At 32.2% G+C, this 21,380-nt stretch overlaps 2 protein-coding genes across 2 annotated transcripts in view; one reads left to right on the top strand and one right to left on the bottom strand.

The window, feature by feature from the left end:
- Positions 1 to 21,380, top strand: part of LOC143080750 (fibrinogen C domain-containing protein 1-A-like) — a 51,225-nt gene that overhangs the window by 23,921 nt on the left and 5,924 nt on the right. The window lies entirely within an intron of this gene.
- LOC143078490 (uncharacterized) lies at positions 1,146 to 2,660 on the bottom strand. The gene is made up of 2 exons (XM_076253351.1): positions 1,692 to 2,660; positions 1,146 to 1,178 (listed from the first exon to the last, which is right to left on the bottom strand). Exons 1-2 carry the CDS (start codon positions 2,658 to 2,660, stop codon positions 1,146 to 1,148), a joined length of 1,002 nt encoding a protein of 333 aa, XP_076109466.1.

Here is a 21,380-nt window from a genome sequence, read left to right on the forward strand (position 1 = left end):
CCAGCCTAGTAGTCAACACTTCGGTGTTGACATGAATATCAATCATGTGGTCATTTTTATAAATTTCCAGTTTACAAAACTTTGAATTTTTTCGAATAATCTAAGGATTTTCTTATCCCAGGCATGGATTGCCTTAGCCGTATTTGGCACAACTTTTTGGAATTTTGGATCATCAATGCTCTTCAACTTTGTACTTGTTTGGCTTTATAAATATTTGCATATGAGCGTCACTGATGAGTCTTATGTAGCAAAACGCGCGTCTTGCGTACTAAATTATAATCCTGGTACCTTTGATAACTATTTACTGATAACAAAATCAATATTAATACCAATAAAAACATTTTTCAAAGATGTAATGACAGTGTTAAATCGGTAACCTGTATTAAGAATAAGTTTATTTAAAGGATCGATTACCAAGATCGTATCTTAATTTCCGGTCACTGTTAACAACATCTCAATAAAAAAATATCCGGACGAAGGCCATCATACTTTAGACGAGACTAAACAAAATTATGAAATGCAAATCAGCGTGAATGGAAAAAATGACTACTGGGTCATTTATTATTTCAAATTGAACACTCCACGTCATGTTTGAGACATCAGAGAAAATGAAACAATCAACGGTTTCAGACATTGTCAATTCGACGGATTCAAGAAGATATTTCAAAAGTCATTTGATCACAAATCATCTGGACGGTTCATTTTCAGCTGAATATTGCTAAAACCTGTCGGCAAATATCAAAATCAATTGCCTTGACAAAAAGTCATGTACTTGACTAGTTATTTTATGTTCTATTAATTTTTTTCATTTCAGCAATGTTCACTTAGATATGAAAAGCCGAGTTGAACCTAACGTCAGTAATGGACAAAAAAGATATAATATAAAAGAACAAAACATAATACAACATCAGATGTTTCTGACAAGAATTGTAGACAAACATATAAATTATTTCAAGAATATAAAACAAAAATTTCACCTGAAGCAATGCAGGCTTTCAATAATTATATAACTTCAAAAAGAGAAATTGCCCAGTCCAACTGTTTATTTTGCAAAACCGATATGCATATGGTGGCGTCACTCGTATGCCATGGCAACTCCAAAATGAGTCGGAATTGAGTGCATACTTCATATACAGAAGCAGCTATTACAATTTAAATATATAATCTGTTACTGTTATCTGTATATAATATTGTAACATTGAATTTTTTAAGAATAAAAGTTTTCATTTTGTATTTTAACTTATTACATAAATACGGGACATGTTATTTTACTATTCCAAGCATCATTGAAATGCATTAACGTCACAATAACACTACATTACTGTAGCCACAAATTTATTGTTACGTTCGTAATAAATCGGTGTTCCTAATCAAACAAGCATTTCAGCAATAAGGATACACTGAAGGCATTGTTACGTTGCCACGTTTTTATTTAGTATAGAAAATAAATTTACCTTGATCTTATTTCTGAAATAGATTAATGTCAACAAAGTAATGATGACCAATGTTATTGTTATGATGATCAAAATAACAACTGGAAAGTTTACGACTGTATCCTTGTTACAATTTAATTCTGTAGGAGACAGACTTATAAGCTTACGTCCACGGACGTTTGAGGGATTTGCACACTCAAGCGACCGTAGGTAATCATAAGCTTTTGGCATAGTCTTTGAAGATATATATTCCAGTACTGCAATTATTCCACAGTCACATAAGAACGGATTCTCACTGATGTCGACTTTAACAAATTTGTGAGTTGAGAACGAGTCTATCATACCTTTTGTTAATGAAGTTATCTTATTACGCCTAAGATCTATAATTCCGACTGATTTTGTCTCTTTAACGGTCCATCCAAAATCTCGTATCATTGGAAGGTATTTTATGTTGTTATCTGAGAGGTCTATATAGTCCATCACTGGGAATCGTAGTCGCCAGCCTTGTAGTTTATAAAGAGTATCAGACATACCATTTCCCGAAAAATTCAAAATTTTGAGATTTTCGGCAACGTCTACTTGAACTATTTTATCTACAACTTTTCTTTCTAAGTCTATATCACCGATTTCAAAAACCTCAAGATTGTTGTACAAACAGGTTCTTTTTTGAATGTCAAAGTAATGTTTATCATTCGTCAATGCAGAACTGAAGTTAAACAAATTATTGTTTTGCATATCTTCAAGTGTTGTCTTTGTCCCTCTCCGAATTATGACAACAGCATTCTCTGGTCCACATTCTGCAGCTCTTGTTATAGGGGAGTTAGCTTTGGACAGTGAATCGTATACTTCTTCCATTCGTAGGATAGTTGTTACGTTATCCATTTGTAGATATGTTATTGTGTCTGGAATACGGTCTATCATTGGATTCTTGAATTCAGTGTTGTAATCCTTAATTCTGCAGTCTTTGATATAAATTCTATGTAGTTTGTTTGCTCTGAACGGCCAAGGAAAGTGTATGATACCATCTTCACAAGTGACGGATAAGTCAAATCTGATATTTGATGAGACTCGATAGGTAAATCTTCTAAATTCTGATAACTTTATACTTGAATTACGTTTAATGATACATACAATCTTAAAGTCATTGTGTCCAGTTTGTGATATATTACATAGGTTACTCCAGTGCTCAAGCCTTGCAAACTCGTTCATAACATCTAAGTTATTCATTAGCGGTTGTTTTGCCAGCAAATCATTATTCCTTTCAGTTGTAACAGTAAATATTTTTAATCCAAGTCCAAGTCCAAACAAGGGATAAATATAAAAAAAATGTTAGATACGTTTTCATTCTGAGCCCTTGCTCCATAAATGACATTACTATGTATATTGGATACCGGGTGTAACCTAAATCCTTATGAGCTAAAAGGAAGACCGACTATTATCTTTTTCAACGAATAGACTGCTTTACTTCGATTGTTTTCTACACAAAAATTTTAACAAAAAATAATTAATTATGGTGTAAACAAACTTGAAATAATGATAATTGAAAAGTTTACGGAACTGCGTACTGTCATTTAATAAAAAAAAAACATATTACACAGACAGATGTAAATGTTTTGCGCCAAAGTTTTATCAGAGTTATTATGATAAATAGATTACATAATAGCCAGTCTGCATTTAACCTTCAAATTAACTGGATTTTTAACGGGCATCTCCCTTTTTAGTGAATGCAGGTAAATATTTGTAATAATTAATTCTTAAATATCCCCTAGTTGACATTCGTGGTAAAACTGAATATGATTGTATTAATCCACTTTTCGTTCCCGTTCTAGACAAGACGGCAACTCTTCAGTGCTAACATAAACTATCAAGATGGGGTTGTTCTCTGTAAAATTACGGTTCATTAAATATCAAAATCATTAGAACTTTTTATTTGATCTGGTCTTTCAACTGTTTTGCAAACCACATATATATAATAAGTCTTTTGAAGACAAAACGCGCACCCGGAGTACTCAGCAGTATTAGTCCCCGAGGGTATCACCAGCCCAGTAGCCAGTACTTCGGTACTGGCATTAAAATATGGATTTTTTGTGTTATTAAAAGGAGTAGGTCCGGTAAGGGCCGATTTTGGCCTCAAATTTCAGGTTCATCTAACAAAAGATTTTGGACACTTTTTAAACACTTGAGTGTCTTTTTCAATTGATTCGATTAATTTATGTGAAAAATTTTAACTGATTTAGTCATTAAAAACGCTCCGATTCAAGCTTAAATATGAAAAAATCTATTAAATATGCCAAAAAACGTCACTTTTCAGATGGTTTTTGTCAAAAATGAAAGTGGCCGCATCCGTGTTCATCCACAACCTTTATATATGTTATGTAATATCATCAAATACAACTAACATTTCAATATCATGAATGAACACGACTGCGGCCACTTTCATTTAGGACAAAAACCGCCTAAAATTTAACTGAAATGCTAAAATTGTGAAGATTTCAGTAATTTAGCATGACTTAATGATTCTAGTACCCGATATATGTGCATTTTATTGTCAAAAACAGCCCATATTTATGTAGAAGAAGCATTTTACTTTCCAATAAATAGCTAAAAGATTACAATTTCACAATTTTGTAAAACTGCTATATTTTGGGGCCAAAAAGGGGTCTTACTGAACCTACACCTTTGCTGTTACAAAATGATAGAAATTATTATAAATTAAGGAATGTATCTCCCTCATGCAAAGCTCTGATTCCTTTCACGGATTTGGCTATACTTTTTGGACCTTTTGGATTATAGTTCTTCGTCTTTTATATAAGCTTTGGATTTCAAATATTTTGGCCTCGAGCATCACTGAAGAGTCATGTATTGTCGAAATGCGCATCTGGTGCTAGAAAATTGATACCGTTAATTTTATTACAAAAAATAGTTAGTCCTAGACGCTTTTCTCTAATTCTCTTTATTAAGAACGATTAAAACTGAATATTGAAAGCCTGCATAAATATATGAAAATGAAGAACAATATGACCAAAAAAATACACAAAAAATACGTTCATAACTACATGTATCTTTTAGGGTCAAATTTCTAAAGGAGTATATGATACCCGTTTTTTTTTTTTATTTGTTTTTGTCATTTTTATATCATGCACTAGCTCGAGTTTGTTTCGATCAAATTACTACAAACGTAACACTATTGTAAAGATTCAAAACAAATTCTGGTTTGTCACTCCAGAGTTTTGGAAAATTTTACAGTCCTATTTGACGCAACACTTATATGCCTAGGGATATTTATGACAATTATCTAATTCCACGAAAGAGGGAAACAACAGACCTTGACAGATGAACTTTTGTAAAATATGAATAATAGTGCGTGAGTTATCCCGGATACTGATAATAAGAAGAATTTTAACATGATAGGCTTAATTAATCTGGATGTTTGTTGCTTTGAGTTTTAAAGGGGAACTAGCTACGAAATATATCTAAAAAAATATATGAATTTTTTTTCAATCATTTATGAAAGTGAAATAGTGAAATAAGAACTGCCTTTCGCAGCCAGTATATGCTTCGATTTTATCGAAATTAACTAAGAAATATCAATTATTTACCTGTGAAAAGTAAAATCACAAAAATACTGCACTCAAAGGAAAATTCAAATCGGAATGTCCCTAATCAAATGGCAAAATCTAATGATAAAACACAAAAAAACGAATTGACAACTATTCGACCTCATTGAATCCATATTCATGTGACCTCTAATTTAACGCATTAAATAGAGATGGATTATGCATGGATTATGGATTGCTGCTCACAAGGAAACTATTAAAACAAAAGTTCCATGTGGTGAAGTTAAAATAATTCCTTCGTAAAATTTACGTAAGCCATCACGAGTTGGTTGACCGTTATAGAATAACCGTTTCACAGATGATATCGGATATGTTCCTTATGTCGTAACAACAAAGCCCTTCCCTTTTCACCAATGTGACCTACTGAATTAGACTATTTATTGGATTTGTAATAATATAAGCAACACGACGGATGCAACATGTGGAGCAGGATCTGCTTACCCTTCCAGAGCACCTGAGATCACCCCCAGCTTTTGGTCGGGTTCGTGTTGCTTAGTCTTTAGTTTTCTATGTTGTGTCTTCTGAACTATTATTTGTCTGTTTGTCTTTTTATTTTTTGCCATGGCGTTTTCAGTTTATTTTCGATCTATGAGTTTGACTGTCCCTCTGGTATCTTTCGTAACTCTTTTGTGTGTGTTAATTTACTAAAAGGACACGAATGTAAACTGTGAATGTAAAACAAAGTTAAATCGTGTATTTGCTTAATTCGATCCCCCAAAATTTATTCATATACAGATAAAAAAGATTATTAATATATATATTATACTATGAAATTAAACAGACCTAGAAACATCCAATTGCACGAGTGTTATAAGGAATCATTATATATTTCCAGCAATCAAAAGCACTCATTTTCAATGCTCCGTTTTCCCAAACAGAAAACTAGGTAGATGTGTTTGAGATGATGGTTTGGTTCCTTCCGTGCAATACATTAATTGGTATTTACAATTCTTAAAAAATGAATTTCGATATTTGAAGTTAAGCCTGGATTGATACGTGATCGGTTCCGTTTGTAATCTGCACAATAAAAACGGGACTTAATTAAAAACGAAGTAGGGACGTAGAAAAACGCAGTAAAACATAGAAGGAACGTATAAATACGTATTAAAAACGTAAACCGAATTCGTACTAAAACGTATTTGATTCTAATCACTTAGTCTTATTACGGTTTAGTACGTATATGCTACATTTTATAAGATTTTTGTACGGGACATTACGCTTCATGGTACGCATTTCTAGGTTTTATGAAGTTTTGATAGGCATTATTACATGTTTATCTTCTGCTACGTATAATCAAACCAGGTGTAGCCGTATTTCCGCCAATCGCAAAAATGTTTCTTCAGTCTTAGAGCAAGATGAACAGACAACGGATGGACAAAATGTGGATTATTGTTACACATTAATGTCAAAAAGTTGTTGTAAAATCTATCACAGCACCCAAACTCTATAGATCACTAGATGTTTCGAACAACTACTAGTATTTAGACCAATAAACTAATTGACCATGGCCATGTTCATCACCAGGAGTCCAAGCCATTGCATGGTGACACTTATTTTAAATTTAACCGTGGATTCGAGACCTTGTGATTTGTTTTTGATTTTGACTAATACTTTTTTATATACTTTTCTCTCTGTTTTTCATGTTTATTAATTTTACTAACACAGTAAAGAATATTTTTTTATAGTTTGCAACTTGTTTAAAATTGCCCAGAGTACTGTGTCCTTCAAGTTTTTATGCTAAGGAAAGCGAAAAGAGGTCATTTTATCAAATAAAAGTTTTTCCTATTAGTCATCTTTTAATTTATCAAAGGATTTTAAAATATTTTTTTCTAGTGTGTTTTCTGTCTTGCAAACACCCAGTCTATGGAAGAAGCGATTCGATAAAATCTTTTCTTATATCAGCGAGCGATATTGTCTTATATCAACGAGTTGCATTGTGGGAAATTTCAGACGAATGTTAGCATTTGTACGAAGAAAGGCAGATTTCTCGGTATAAAGTAATGACTCTTTTCTTAAAACAGGGTGACATTTAACACGACATACGTCTGGTGTATAATTTTCATGAGTTATTTTATGTAATAACAAGCAAGGTGTATTTAAACGAGAAAATTGAATTATTGAATAAATAAAACATAAATGCACGATTTATCATTTGTAGATGTACACACTCTATAAATATCATGTAGCAAATTCAGTGGAATGCAATTGAGATGAATTCAATTGTTTGCTACGCCAAAATCACCTATAAGTCAACGATACTGCTATATTTTAAAATATCAATGCGATATTTGTCTTTTATCATAGCGATGATTTTTTAATATCAAAAATTTATGAATGCGATACTTTTCTAATATAACTGCTATAGTTTTTTAATATAAAATGAATACGATGACACGTCACAATGCATGTCAAGATAACTGCAAACATAATTCACAAACTTAGATCATGACCGGTTTAATGTTTTAGGATCAATATCACTAAAATTTCGTAACTGTACCAAAGTTAACGCTTACATGAACTTATCATTTCAAAAATTTTTCTTGACCCTATTGATAGTTGAAAGTGTTAATAATCTGTTCAGTCTATTGTTTTCAATCACATGGTTTAACCGACTAACTAACATGTTTAACCCCGCCACATTATTTATGTATGTGCCTGTCCGAAGTCAGGAGCCTGTAATTCAGTTGTTGTCGTTTGTTCATGTGTTACATATTTGTTTTTCGTTCATTTTCTTTTATATAAATAAGGCCGTTAGTTTTCTCGTTTGAATTGTTTTACATTGTCTTATCGGGGCTTTTTATAGCTGACTATGTGGTATGTGCTTTGCTCATTGTTGAAGGCTGTACGGTGACCTATAGTTGTAAATGTCTGTGTTATTTTTGGTCTCTTGTGGACAGTTGTCTCATTGGCAATCATACCACATCTTATTTTTTATCATTCTATTTGAAGTGATGATGCAATGGCGGAATTTAAATGCGGTTTCAAATACGTCTACCGACCTATTACATTATAATATACTGTTCACACTGCTATAGCCTATCCACCTTGGTAATATCGAAATAGACAAAAAATATCATTACTTAAAAGAAACATTCATTCAAACAATCCAATCCAATACAGCTCCAAATTACAATAAATAGTCAAATGGTAAAATCAATAATCCAAAAAAATTAAAATGTACAAATGCAGATGTCCCCAACTTTGAAGATACCAACAGAGTAGCATCAGACTATAAATTGGACAACTTAAAGAAAATAAAAAATAGAAGAAGATGGTGCATGAGTTCGAATGAGACAACTTTCCATCAAAGTAATAATTTGTTTAGAGTAAACCATTATAGATTATAGATCAAAGTAGGTCCTTAAATACGGAGCCTTGGCTCACAGCGAACACCACGCTATATAGGAACAAAAACAGTACTAGTGTTAAACCATTCAAACAGGAAAACCAACGGTATAATTTGTAAAAAAAAAAAAGGAGATTCAAAAGTACATGTCAGATTATTTCGAATCAATCAGAACGAGGACAGTATGATTCATCTTTGTCACAAGTTAGTTTCATTGTTATTCAATGAAAGTCTTCCATGTGTTCGTTGCGAGCATATTGGATATTATCAGATTATTACATGGCATTTTTCATATTGCATGTATTATCAGCCCTAGGTTCAATATCAGCCTAATAGCCGCATGGCTCGAGGGCTGATAACAATTGCGATATGAAAAATGACATGTTATGATATTTTGATCATATGCTTCAACAGTACAAAAAAATAACAGATGCATATATTGATCCTTTTACGTGCATGGTTCCCGAAAAGAAGTTGGAAGAGTAAAAAGTTCACGGACGTCGGACCCAAACTTTGATACATTCAATATGAAATATTTTTATCATATGCCTCAACAGAGAGAAAAAACCCACATTTTTATATGGACGAATCGACAAAAAAATAATTCAACAATATACATAATGATGTTGGTAAAGTCAACTTTTTTAAAGTAACTTTCTAATTATTTTTTTTTTAATTTAATTTATTTATTTTACACAATATACTTTCCAGTATTCAAATAACTGTTTTGTACACAACTTTGTTATTTTTTTCACTGAAAACGTAGCATTGAGGTGTATTTTCCGGAATTTGCCGAGTATCATCGGAATGCCATGTGATAACGTTACGGAAAGGCATGTGATAACAATCGAAGCATGTGATAAACTTTTCATATCAGCCCGCTAAGCACCAATTCGAAAAATGTATGGAAAATACTTTAATTTAATGCTATTATCAAACGGTAAAATTCATATGTTATTTAGTCTAAGTATATGATAAATATTATTTCAGTGCGTTCATTATGAAAATTGCTAAATGTTATATGTGAACAATCATTGTGATACTTAGCTATTTGATTACGGCATTGTTTATTAAACCCTTATTTGATAAGTTTTGCTTCCAAAACTAATTGAGAAATTTGTAAGTTGATACCAAAAACAACTTGAATTTAAGCAATGGTCTTAAAACTGCTTATTTACATACAATACTACTAAGAAGTAAAATCACAAAAATACTGAACTCCGAGGAAAGTTCAAAACAGAAAGTCTCTTATTAAATGGTAAAATCAAATGATAAAACACACCAAACGAATAAATACAATGTAAGAACTGTCATATTTCTGACTCAGTACTGGCATTTTCAAGTTTTGAAAATGGTGGATTGAACCTGGTTTTATAGCGCTTAACCTCTCACGTGTATGACAGTCTCATCAAATTCTGTCATATTTACAACGATGCGTGAAGAAAACAGACATAATAGGTAAAATTGTCAAAATATGGGTACAAGAGTCTAATATTAATACTAATCGGTACTAATATTGATATAACAAAAACACCGCTATGATATTTTAAAAGTGTCGCATTGATATTGTAATTGTATCGCATTGTTTATTTATGTATATAAGAAAAACACAGCACATCACATTTTACACGGACATAAACTTTAGCTTCTAACTAACTTCTGAATGTATATTTAGACTTAATTGTTATTTATAATTGAACAATAAGTTTTAAAGTTAGTATTTTCTTAATTTTTCGTTGCCGAAAACAACATTTTCCGCATGGAATGTCTGCATATTTACAATTGATATTAGACAATATCGCTATGTGATATAAGAAAAGTTTTTATCGATACACTTCTTCCATAGACTGACACCGTGGAGAATACTAAGGAAATCTTTTTTTTAATACAGATATTGGTTTAACCATTAATGTGTCATTTCTTTGTTGTACAGTCACTTCCTGCATTACAGTTTTAATTTCATATTTTAATATCCCTTTTAATAAGGCGTTCAGCAAATAACGCATATTGTGTTTGCAAATCTACTGGATCGATCGCACATCTCTAAAAGCGAAGCTTTTCCCCCTTGACTTTTTGGAATTACTTTGACCCCTCTCTGCATCTCTTTCTTTTTCTGAATTTTATTATTTAAAGACGCCGTTTTATAGGTCAATGATCACATCGTAGGGACATGTAAACTGCATAGAATAAACTTAACGTACAAAACCTTACCTTAAGGGCATTCGATACAGTTTTTATACGCCCGTCGTCTTTTAGACGGGACGTATTATGGTATACCGTTGTCCGTCCGTCCGTCGTCCACACTTCGGACAATAACTCAAAAACACTTTCACCAATTTCCATGAAACTTTGGTGAATTGTTTATATCTATTGACGTAAGCTCCCTTTCGTTTTTTTTTAATTTCAGATTTTAAGTTTTGGATTTATGGGGCTTTATTCATAAAAAAGGGGGGATTTTCAACACTTCGGACAATAACTCAAAAAGGCTTTCACCAATGTCCATGAAACTTTGGTGAGTTGTTTATATCTATTGATGTAACCTCCCTTTCAATTTTTATAAATTTCAGGTTTTAGGTTTTGGATTTATGGGGCTTTATTCATAAAAAAAGGGGGATTTTCAACACTTCGGACAATAACTCAAAAAGGCTTTCACCAATGTCCATGAAACTTTGGTGAATTGTTTATATCTATTGATGTAAGCTCCCTTTCAATTTTTATAAATTTCAGATTTTAAGTTTTGCATTTATGGGGCTTTATTCATAAAAAAAAGGGGGATTTTCAACACTTCGGACAATAACTCAAAAAGGCTTTCACCAATGTCCATGAAACTTTGGTGAATTGTTTATATCTATTGATGTAAGCTCCCTTTCAATTTTTATAAATTTCAGGTTTTAAGTTTTGGATTTATGGGGCTTTATTCATAAAAAAAGGGGGATTTTCAACACTTCGGACAATAACTCAAAAAGGCTTTCACCAATGTCCATGAAACTTTGGTGAATTGTTTATATCTATTGATGTAAGCTCCCTTTCAATTTTTATAAATTTCAGATTTTACATTTCCGTGTTATGAATTTTTATGCTTAAAAAGGGGGGGATTTTCCAATTTTATGCAACTTTGATAAATTGTTTATATCTATTGACATAAGCTCCCTTTCCATTTTTATAAATTTTAGATTTTACGTTTTCTTAAGAAAGAATTTTTATACTTAAAAAAAGGGGGATTTTATGAAACTTTGGTGAATATATTAATGTAACATCCCTTTTGATTTGTATATATATTTCTAGTTGATCATATAAATTCATTTAAAGCATAAAAGTCAAGTTAAAAGAGCAACGGGCGTATCATGCGCTAAAGCGCAGCCCTTTATTCGATATAATGTCATTCTTATAGTTTTGAAATATGTTGAAGGCCTTGGCGAGTTATAAAATAAAACACAAAATAAAACATAGGTCACCGTGCTCGTTTTCGAGAAAATTGAGGCTGAAAATTGGGGATTTGTGCAATTTTGTAAAAAAGGTAGGCAATGTTATAAAATTTTGGGAGCAAATATTCTTCGTCGTAAATTATTAAGATCGGGTTATATTTGAAGCTGTGAAAAGTGACAATAAGTAAAAAAAATTAGTCCCTACACGAATGACTAGACAATTGTTCAAGCCTTGCTTGATCTTGCGGACCAGATTCTCAAAGTGGTATTTTCTTAATTAAAAAAATATGGAAATAAAGTGTTTCTGAAAATGTCATTTTTATCATTACTGCATTTTGTCATGCTTTCTCCAAATCTCAAATAAAAATTATATGTCACCGTGCTGGATTCTATGATAAACGCGATTTATCCTAAAAATTGCGTCCCCCTTTGTAACCTCAACGATTGCGCTAAATTGCACGACGTCACTGGCAGACTTTTTCGACGTTATCGCTGCTTTCCGGCTACATTTTTCAGATGTATAAATATTGTTTGTAAAGAGCTACCTATAAATAGGTAATTTTGTTTTTTGAAATAAAATCATGTAAATCATAAATACATCTCTTTATGTGTGGTCTAAGTAAGAAATATCCCAAGAAAAGTGATTTATACGGACTGTTGATAATTTTTACGACTTTTAAAATTAAAGACTCGGTAATTTAGAACATGACATACAGGTACATGTACTGTACACACTCGTGTATTAATTTATGTATTATTCTATACCATATGTTGACCTCTAGATGTTTGGTTTTTGTTTTGTTTTGTTCGGTGGGCTGCTGTTTCATTGCAATACTCCCTTAAATTCCTCTATTCACGTTTTAATCACTTTTTAGAATTTTACATTAATTCATAAAATTAAACTTCTATTCGGATCAATGATAATAATTGAATAAAATTGGGAGGCTCCTAAACAGTTTTAAAATTCACAGTTTTTATAGCTGATTATACGGTATGGGCTTTTCTCATTGTTGAAGACCGTACGGTGACCTATAGTTGTTAATTTCTGTGTCATGTTTGTCTCTTGTGGAGAGTTGTCTCATTGGCGATTAAACCACATCTTCTTTTTTGTTGTTGTCAGAAAACAAAACAAAATCTTATAAAGGAGAATCTTCAATATGCTTTTGATTTTGTCCAGACAGAGAAACTATACCATAATTATTTCAATTTTTGATTTTGCAAAAACGATTCAATTAATAGCTAGAGGACTGGGCATATTACCTATGCGTAATTTCATTGGTAAATTACAATAACAGTAGAAAAATCAATGAAATAAAAAAAAAATTAAAAAAAAACGGAAAATTTACCCGAAATTTACATTGTACTATTGAACTCGAAATCGTTCAATTTTTTTGATGTCATGTTTTGAATTCCCGCATCTGCGCAGAAATCTACAATGTACTTCCTTTTTTCGGTCTCGTTTGTATGAAACTTTGAGTAAAATATATATTTATCAGTCTAGTATAAAATAGGAAGGAACGCAATACCAATTTCATTTTTAATAATTCCTTGATATGAAAAAACGTTACCTGATGATAGCGTTTCTTTGTTTACATTGCATATGACGTCATAACTTAAATAACGTCACAAGTAAAATCCCAAACAACAGAACCAAAATCGGAAACCTTACGGTATTTCCGTTTCTTTTTTTAAAAAATACTTCAGTTACAAAAAAAATAATTCATACAGACTTCGTCCCCATCCACAGGTAATGCCTGCCTCATATCAGCTATTTATCATATACTTAGCATTGATATGATAGCTTTTGCATATGTGTAATGAGCGGAAGTACACAAGCCATAATTTCTGTGTAATAAATTATGTGTGTGTTACATTTTAACGTTGTGTTTCCGTTGTGTTGTTTGTTTTCTCTTATTTTTGAGTGTGAATTCACATTACTATCAGACGTGTCACGGTACTTATCTATCCCAAATACATGTATTTGGTTTTGATGTTATATTTGTTATTCTCATAAGATTTTGTCTAATGCTTAGTCCGTTTCTCTCTCTCTCTCTCTCTCTCTCTCTCTCTCTCTCTCTCTCTCTCTCTCTCTCTCTCTCTCTCTCTCTCTCTCTCTCTCTCTCTCTCTCTCTCTCTCTCTCTCTCTCTCTCTCTCTCTCTCTCTCTCTCTCTCTCTCTCTCTCTCTCTCTCTCTCTCTCTCTCTCTCTCTCTCTCTCTCTCTCTGTGTGTGTGTGTGTGTGTGTGTGTTTCTCTCTCTCTCTCTCTCTCTCTCTCTCTCTCTCTCTCTCTCTCTCTCTCTCTCTCTCTCTCTCTCTCTCTCTCTCTCTCTCTCTCTCTCTCTCTCTCTCTCTCTCTCTCTCTGTGTGTGTGTGTGTGTGTGTGTGTGTGTGTGTGTGTGTGTGTGTTTCTCTCTCTCTCTCTCTCTCTCTCTCTCTCTCTCTCTCTCTCTCTCTCTCTCTCTCTCTCTCTCTCTCTCTCTCTCTCTCTGTGTGTGTGTGTGTGTGTGTGTGTGTGTGTGTGTGTGTGTGTGTGTGTGTGTGTGTGTGTGTGTGTGTGTGTGTGTGTGTGTGTGTGTGTGTGTGTGTGTGTGTGTGTGTGTGTGTGTGTGTGTGTGTGTGTGTGTGTGTTACATTTTAATGTTGTGTCGTTGTTCTCTTATATTTAATGCGTTTCCCTCAGTTTTAGGTCGTTACCCCGATTTTGTTTTTTGTCCATGGATTTATGAGTTTTGAACAGCGGTATACTACTGTTGCCTTTATTTCCCACCCGGGCTGATAACCCATATCAGGGGCATCTCGTGCATAAAACCCATAATAGTGCCTCTCGTGCAAGTAACTTCCGGTATTTCCGGTATCGGTTGTTTACTTTTCCATTGTGACGTCAGATATTTTTTATGACGACGTCAAAATTTACGGGAACTTTTGTGGGGATAGTTTAGTACTTGCTAACAAATACCATTGACAATAATAAATAATTTTATAGGACAACAAATTTTCAATGTTTCAAAATGCCTCTATAGGAAATAGTAACATAAATAAATATGGAGGTAGTGATGTTATTGCTCAGCAATTATAAATAATTTGTTGGATTCATAATTTAATAACTTTTTTATAAAGTTTTTTTACTGTTTTAGTTATTTATTTGTTTATTTGCCATACATAAAACAAATGTCGGAAGTATATGATAAAGAGATTAATATATGGCCTTTTCCATATCGGCCCGGGTATCATCCCTTGACCCATATCAGCAACTCGACTACGTCTCGGGCTGAAATGGGGGTCTCGTGATGATACCCGGGCCGATATGGAAAAGGCCATGTATTAATCTCTATTTATCATATACTTAGCATTGATATGATGGCTTTTGCATATGTGTAATGAGCGGAAGTACACAATAGATACAGGAAGATGTGGTGTGAGTGCCAATGAGACAACTCTCCATACAAATAACAATTTAAAAAGTAAACCATTATAGGTTAAAGTACGGCCTTCAACACGGAGCCATAGCTCACACCGAACAACAAGCTATAAAGGGCCCCAAAATTACTAGTGTAAAACCATTCAAACGGGAAAACCAACGGTCTAATCTATATAAACAAAACGAGAAACGAGAAACACGTATATATTACATAAACAAACGACAACTACTGTACATCAGATTCCTGACTTAGGACAGGTGCAAACATTTGCACCGGGATTAAACGTTTTAATGGATCCAAACCTTCTCCCTTTTTCTGAAACAATAGCATAACATCACAACAAAGAAAAACATACGATAAAATATCAATTGGCAGACTTAACTCAATCAAAAAATGTATGATTAAACAATGAACGAATAAATTTGATCTGCGATATCTGAATACAAATGCACAGTTAATTAAATATTAGAGACAAACATTCATGACCAAAATGCTAACAAACAAATTCAAAAACAGGACATGACTGAGAAATATTTAACCAATCAATGTTCACTTTAGAAAAAAACCGGTTTTTTTATAATCTTGAAGTTTATACAAATGTTGTAAGAATAAGTGAAAAATTGAAGATATTACAAATAATCAAAGCTGGTGTACAGACAAGATCCATATAAATAAAAAAAATAACAAAAAAGCATTATAAACAGTATCAACAGGTCGAATTAACAAGAAAATACGATTTGAGAGTACTCGCAGTTACTGACAGCTAGTTAAAAGCCAAAACCAATTAATAATAAAAAATCATGCATCAGAGACTAAAATCGACTAAAACACATCACAGGGATTTAGTATTTTAACGTCATTAATAGTCAAAGAAGACATGACTTGTGCAATGCCAAAAATAAATGTATCGACAGGTAGTAGTATAGTGAAGAGCGACTTCTATAGAAATAAAACTTAACGTGTCTGTGTCTCTATACATCTCGCCTCAAAAGATAATGAAATTTAGTTATGTTTTAATTTGCTAATGACAATATCAATATTAGTGCCAATGTGAACTATATTCAGAGATCTTATTACAATATTGGTACGATAACCCTTACTTATAAGTTTGTTTAAAGGTTCGATGAGTTTACAAGGATCACATAGTGATTTCCTCGCTTTAAGTACAATATTACCATAATTTCCCAACCGGGCTGATAACCCATATCAGGTGCATATCGTGCACAAAACCCATAATAGTGTATCTCCTGCAAGTTACTTCCAATGTTTCCGGTATCGGTTGTTTACTTTTCCATTGTGACGTCAGATATTTTTTATAACGACGTCAAAATTTACGGGAACTTTTGTGGGGATAGTTTAGTGCTTGCTAACAAATGCCATTGACAAGTATGAATCATTTTATAGTACAACAAACATGGAGTAATAATGATCATAAAACTCTTTCAAATTTCCAATGTTTCAAAATGCCTCTATAGGAAATGTTACCAAAAATATATATGGAGGTAGCGGCGATGCTGTTGTTGGACATTCGATTTTATTTGATTCATAGTTTAACTTCTTTATGAAGTTTTTGACTGTTTAAGTTATTGCATTTCTTTATTTGCCTTACATAAAAATATTGTCGGAAGTATATGATAAAGCGATTAATACATGGCCTTTTCCATATCAGCCTTGTCGTCCCTTGATTTTCGTCCCACGAATATAGTCCCTAGTGTTGACAGTGGGTTACTTGCCATGAATTTTTATACCCCTTCGAATGTATTTCTCCATGTTTGATGCCTGAAATTGCAAGTAGAGGGGTGAAATTACACTGTTAAAAAATTTGGGTCCAGAATTTTAAAGGAAAGTAGTGATTTGGTCCAGCTGAAAAAGGTTAATAATTAGCACTTCGGAAGCTGTCAAAAGATTCCAAGACGCCCTAAACATAAAATTGTCCATATTTTGAGTTAGAGTCTATGAAGTTTTCTATAATTTTGATATAATTTGTCCCAAAAGTAGTACAACACACTGTAAAAATTTCATTGAGAAAGCGCAGGTTGGATTTTTTTAATTTTCATTTATGTTCTAAAAGAAATGCACTACAAATTAATTGTGGTCTCGGACCACATAGCCGACACCCCGTATATGGCGTTCTGCATGGTGCTCATACTACATTGATTCTCGAACCCCAACATATTCAGAAACCCAAACCAATAAGCAGAAACACGATTGAATTAGAGTATACATTTGTAATGTTAGTAAGAACTAACTTTGAATTATCATTATTTTTAAGGCTCCCTCAGTTCGTGTCTTTCAGACGTTTTATATACATTTAACCGATTGTTTTGTCAACGTTTGAATATAATCACCAGGTCATGTACGATAAACAATACCAAATATATGTTAATAACCCTGATTTGCCGAACATTGGTAACTAAAATAGAATAAAACATTTAATTTTCTTATTTTATGGAAAAGAAATCATTATTGTTTAAACATTATATACAAATAAGAAGATGTGGTATGTTTGCCAATGCTTCAACTCTTCGCCAGAGATCAAATGACATAGAAGTTCATAAAGGTCATTTCAAACAGCCTTCAACAATGAACAAAAAGTATTTACCATGGCTCTCGAAAATGTTTAAATCGAAATGTTTGTTTAAAAAGGTCAACTTCATCTGATAAAAATCAATCTTATCAAGTTTGAGATCTCTTTGTCAAATTTCCTTTTTTTCTCAGTGAGGTTGCTTTCAAAAGGTCCATAAAAGTTGGATAGTCCAAAACAAAAAACTAGAGTCCTATATCTCCGGTAAGTATGTTTAAATCGTAATGATGTTGAAATAACGACAAGATTGTGTTCACAGGGACACATACCTCTAACATTGTTCAAAAATACTACTAGTCCCATAAATGTATTGAACGATCAAAAAACAAATACAGTCTATACAGTCAAGTGCGTATGTTTAAAAAAAATACACAAACAGAATACTTTCTGTGAAATGATCTCAGAAGAGATGTGTTCGCAAATATCTTTGTAAAAACAGCCAGAGTACCATTATGCCAGTCAAAATATAGTAAGAAAATTATAATGAGAAATAGCTCTACTTAATATGCAAGTTACCAATCATGCAGTCTCCGAGTATTGTTGTGGTCAGTCACGCCGGCGCAAAGACGAATATTATGACTATTATACCACTAAATGCATGAGTGGCAGGTGACATCAAAGCAGAACATTTATTAATACACTTATTGCCTCACTAAAGGCCTACAATGAGTTACTGGCATAGTTTGCTCTCGTTGTCAAAGCTCTAAGCATAATTTTTACCTAAAGGGAGATTTGTGATTTCAAATTCAAAATTCGACTCTTTCTGTCTGTCATTCCCAAAAAAATTATAAATACTGCCACCATTACCTTCATAAATTATAACTGCTGACAATTTTCACTGACAATTGCAAACAAACTATATCTGTGTCATTTTGGTCTCTTGTGGACACTTGTCTTATTGGCAATCATACCACATCTTCTTTTTTTTATATATTTCACCTAGTTATTTCAAAATGTAATATATTTCTACATTTGCTACTTTTAGAAATAAATGGGGTCAAAATTTTAGACATTTACTATAAATTTCGTTTTATCTGATAATTCTATACATTAGATAGACATGCCTCCATTTTTTGGAATTTAGAAAAATAAAAAAGGAGTTTTGCTAAACCATTTGGAATATCCTATTTACTTCAGTTTGCTCTTATAAATTTATGCAACTATTCTTTGGAAATTATTTAATCAACTTTAATTTCATAATTCAAGATTTGAAAAAAACAGCATTTGTTAGGTTTGAAATAAACAGCATTTGTTATGGAATATCTTATTTATAAAAATTCCATCGGTGAATTTTTTCATAACATTGAAACAAATAATCATCATATATAATCAAGCCAAACTCAACTTCTTGTTGCCCTGAACATGCAGGAAATATTACCACTAAACATAAAGCTTACAACATTCGAAATCGTAAAGCATTATACCGACACCAATACACATAAAACAACACAATTAAGGACCATTTCACTTTGAAAATACAAATGTGTTATGAATAAACATTTAAGTAATTACCTAATTACTCTGCTATTGCTTTGAACCTTTTGATGTCTAATCAAACAACATAAGGAATGTGTATCGTCGCTTCAGAAATAAATTTTCAAAGAGGTTTATTCTGGATATGTAAGATCCCAATCAACAAGTGCGTGGAGTAGGTAAGAAATCACATTGAAATTCTAGTTGATATCAGCCAATACAATGTGCGTCACATAAAATCCTGTACTGAAACTAGTATTACAGTAGAGAAACAAATAGTTGAACGCAACGTTACTACAGAAGTGTTTTCTTATTCGAACAGAAAATGAGAAAAAATTATTTCTCTTTATTGCTGATTTTCTTTTTTTATTTAACGATACTTAATTTTGTTTGGACAATACAATTAAATAATTCTGATGACGCTGTGGTGGAGATGCCTTTAGTAACGAATAACCTAAAAGCACCGTTAGTGGCGGATCTCGATGTTTCTTCTATAAACAAACAACTTAAGCACTATATAGATACAGCTATTTCGAAGACATTTACTGATAAAGTTAAGGACATTGTTGAACATAGCCAAGATGAACTAAAAACTACCATGCTGACCACCTACAAGGAAAGGTTACAGGAATCAAAGACTTTGTATGAGGAGGATTTAGTGGATTTAGCTCATTTGGTTGGTGGATTTAAATCTCGCTTAGGAAGTGTATTCAGCGATTTGAAGGAGAATGTTACAGATTTGATAGATAATTTAGAAGAATGGAAGAAAGACTATACTCAAACAATTTCAGGTACAGATTTTTTCGCTAAATTTTTACGCTAGAATAGACAAAATAAATTGGAACCTCTCCGAAGATATCGTGAAAGCAATTGTATTTATCAAATATTTCATGAATTTCATAATGAAAAAACTTTGAGAAATTATTCAAACAATTTAATGGTTTATTAAACCAAGGTATGTTTTACTAGAAAAAGACAATTTTTAAGTTTAATAGGACTGTTAAAATGCCTTAGAATTAATCAATGTTCTTCCCTTCAAATTATTTGAAGTTTATAAATTATTTTGCCTTTTGACATTTATTTTTTTACAAAATACAATGTATCTCTCATTTTGAACTTAATGATGTACTTAGGTGAGGTTTAGGAATTTTTGTCAAATGTTCGAACTCCTTTGTGTTTACCTTTCTATACAAGGTAAAATATTTTGCCCTATAACGACCATTTAACTTTTCATATAAGACTTAATAGCTCAGAAAAGGACATTTGCCAAAAATTAAGCAGATTCTTGATTTTTTTTTTTTAATTTTAGACCCAAATAATACCCATGCAATTATAAGTTCAAAGTACGAGTCAGCCTTTTCCCGCCATATTTGAAAAATTAAAATTATCTCGAAAAATATCTCCATGATCTATCAATATTTTTAGTTATTTTGTTCCTTAACTAATGCTCTTCCAACTTAAATTATCAATTTTAAATTCTGATTTTTTTTTAATTTCAGCTAAATACATTATTAATGTACATTTTTGCTAAAGATTTTAATAGTTATATGGATAGTTGTCGCCAAATTCAATAACTTTATGTTTACAACAGAGAAATACAGACCTATCGATGTACCAAGAGACTGTACTGACATAAAAGAAAATAATATGAAGAGTGGCGTTTATACAATATTCCTTGCAGATAATGTTAATGGTATTAAAGTCTATTGTCATATGGACGTGGATGGTGGTGGATGGATCGTAAGTTGATTGGTTTATATAAGTTTCCTGTTTTAAGGAGCGTACCACATACTGTGAATAATATAGATTTGAAGCGTTTAATTTTCATAAAGTTTTGACAAAATGTGTACTTTGGCCTTATATAACATTTCAAGAGATTTAAACCACAAAATTTACAGGAATAATTTAATGGGATATATAACAGTATGACAAACACTAAAACTGTCATTGAGAATCTTGATTTCTGTTTACTTATTTTAAGGAATTAAAGCTTTGAGCTATTTTTAACGAGTTAACTCCCTTTGGAGTTCTGTATCCTCATAATTTGGATATTATTTCTACAGTGAGATATTGTCAACGAAAA

Source organism: Mytilus galloprovincialis, chromosome 6, assembly GCF_965363235.1.
Source record: "Mytilus galloprovincialis chromosome 6, xbMytGall1.hap1.1, whole genome shotgun sequence".
Lineage (NCBI taxonomy): Eukaryota > Metazoa > Mollusca > Bivalvia > Mytilida > Mytilidae > Mytilus > Mytilus galloprovincialis.

Coding starts and splice junctions, on each gene's coding strand:
- LOC143078490 (XM_076253351.1), bottom strand. CDS start 2,660: ATGAATAACTTAGATGTTATGAACGAGTTTGCAAGGCTTGAGCACTGG. Junction 1,179..1,691: donor GTGACTGTGGAATAATTGCA/GTACTGGAATAT, acceptor TATTATATACAG/ATAACAGTAACAGATTATAT.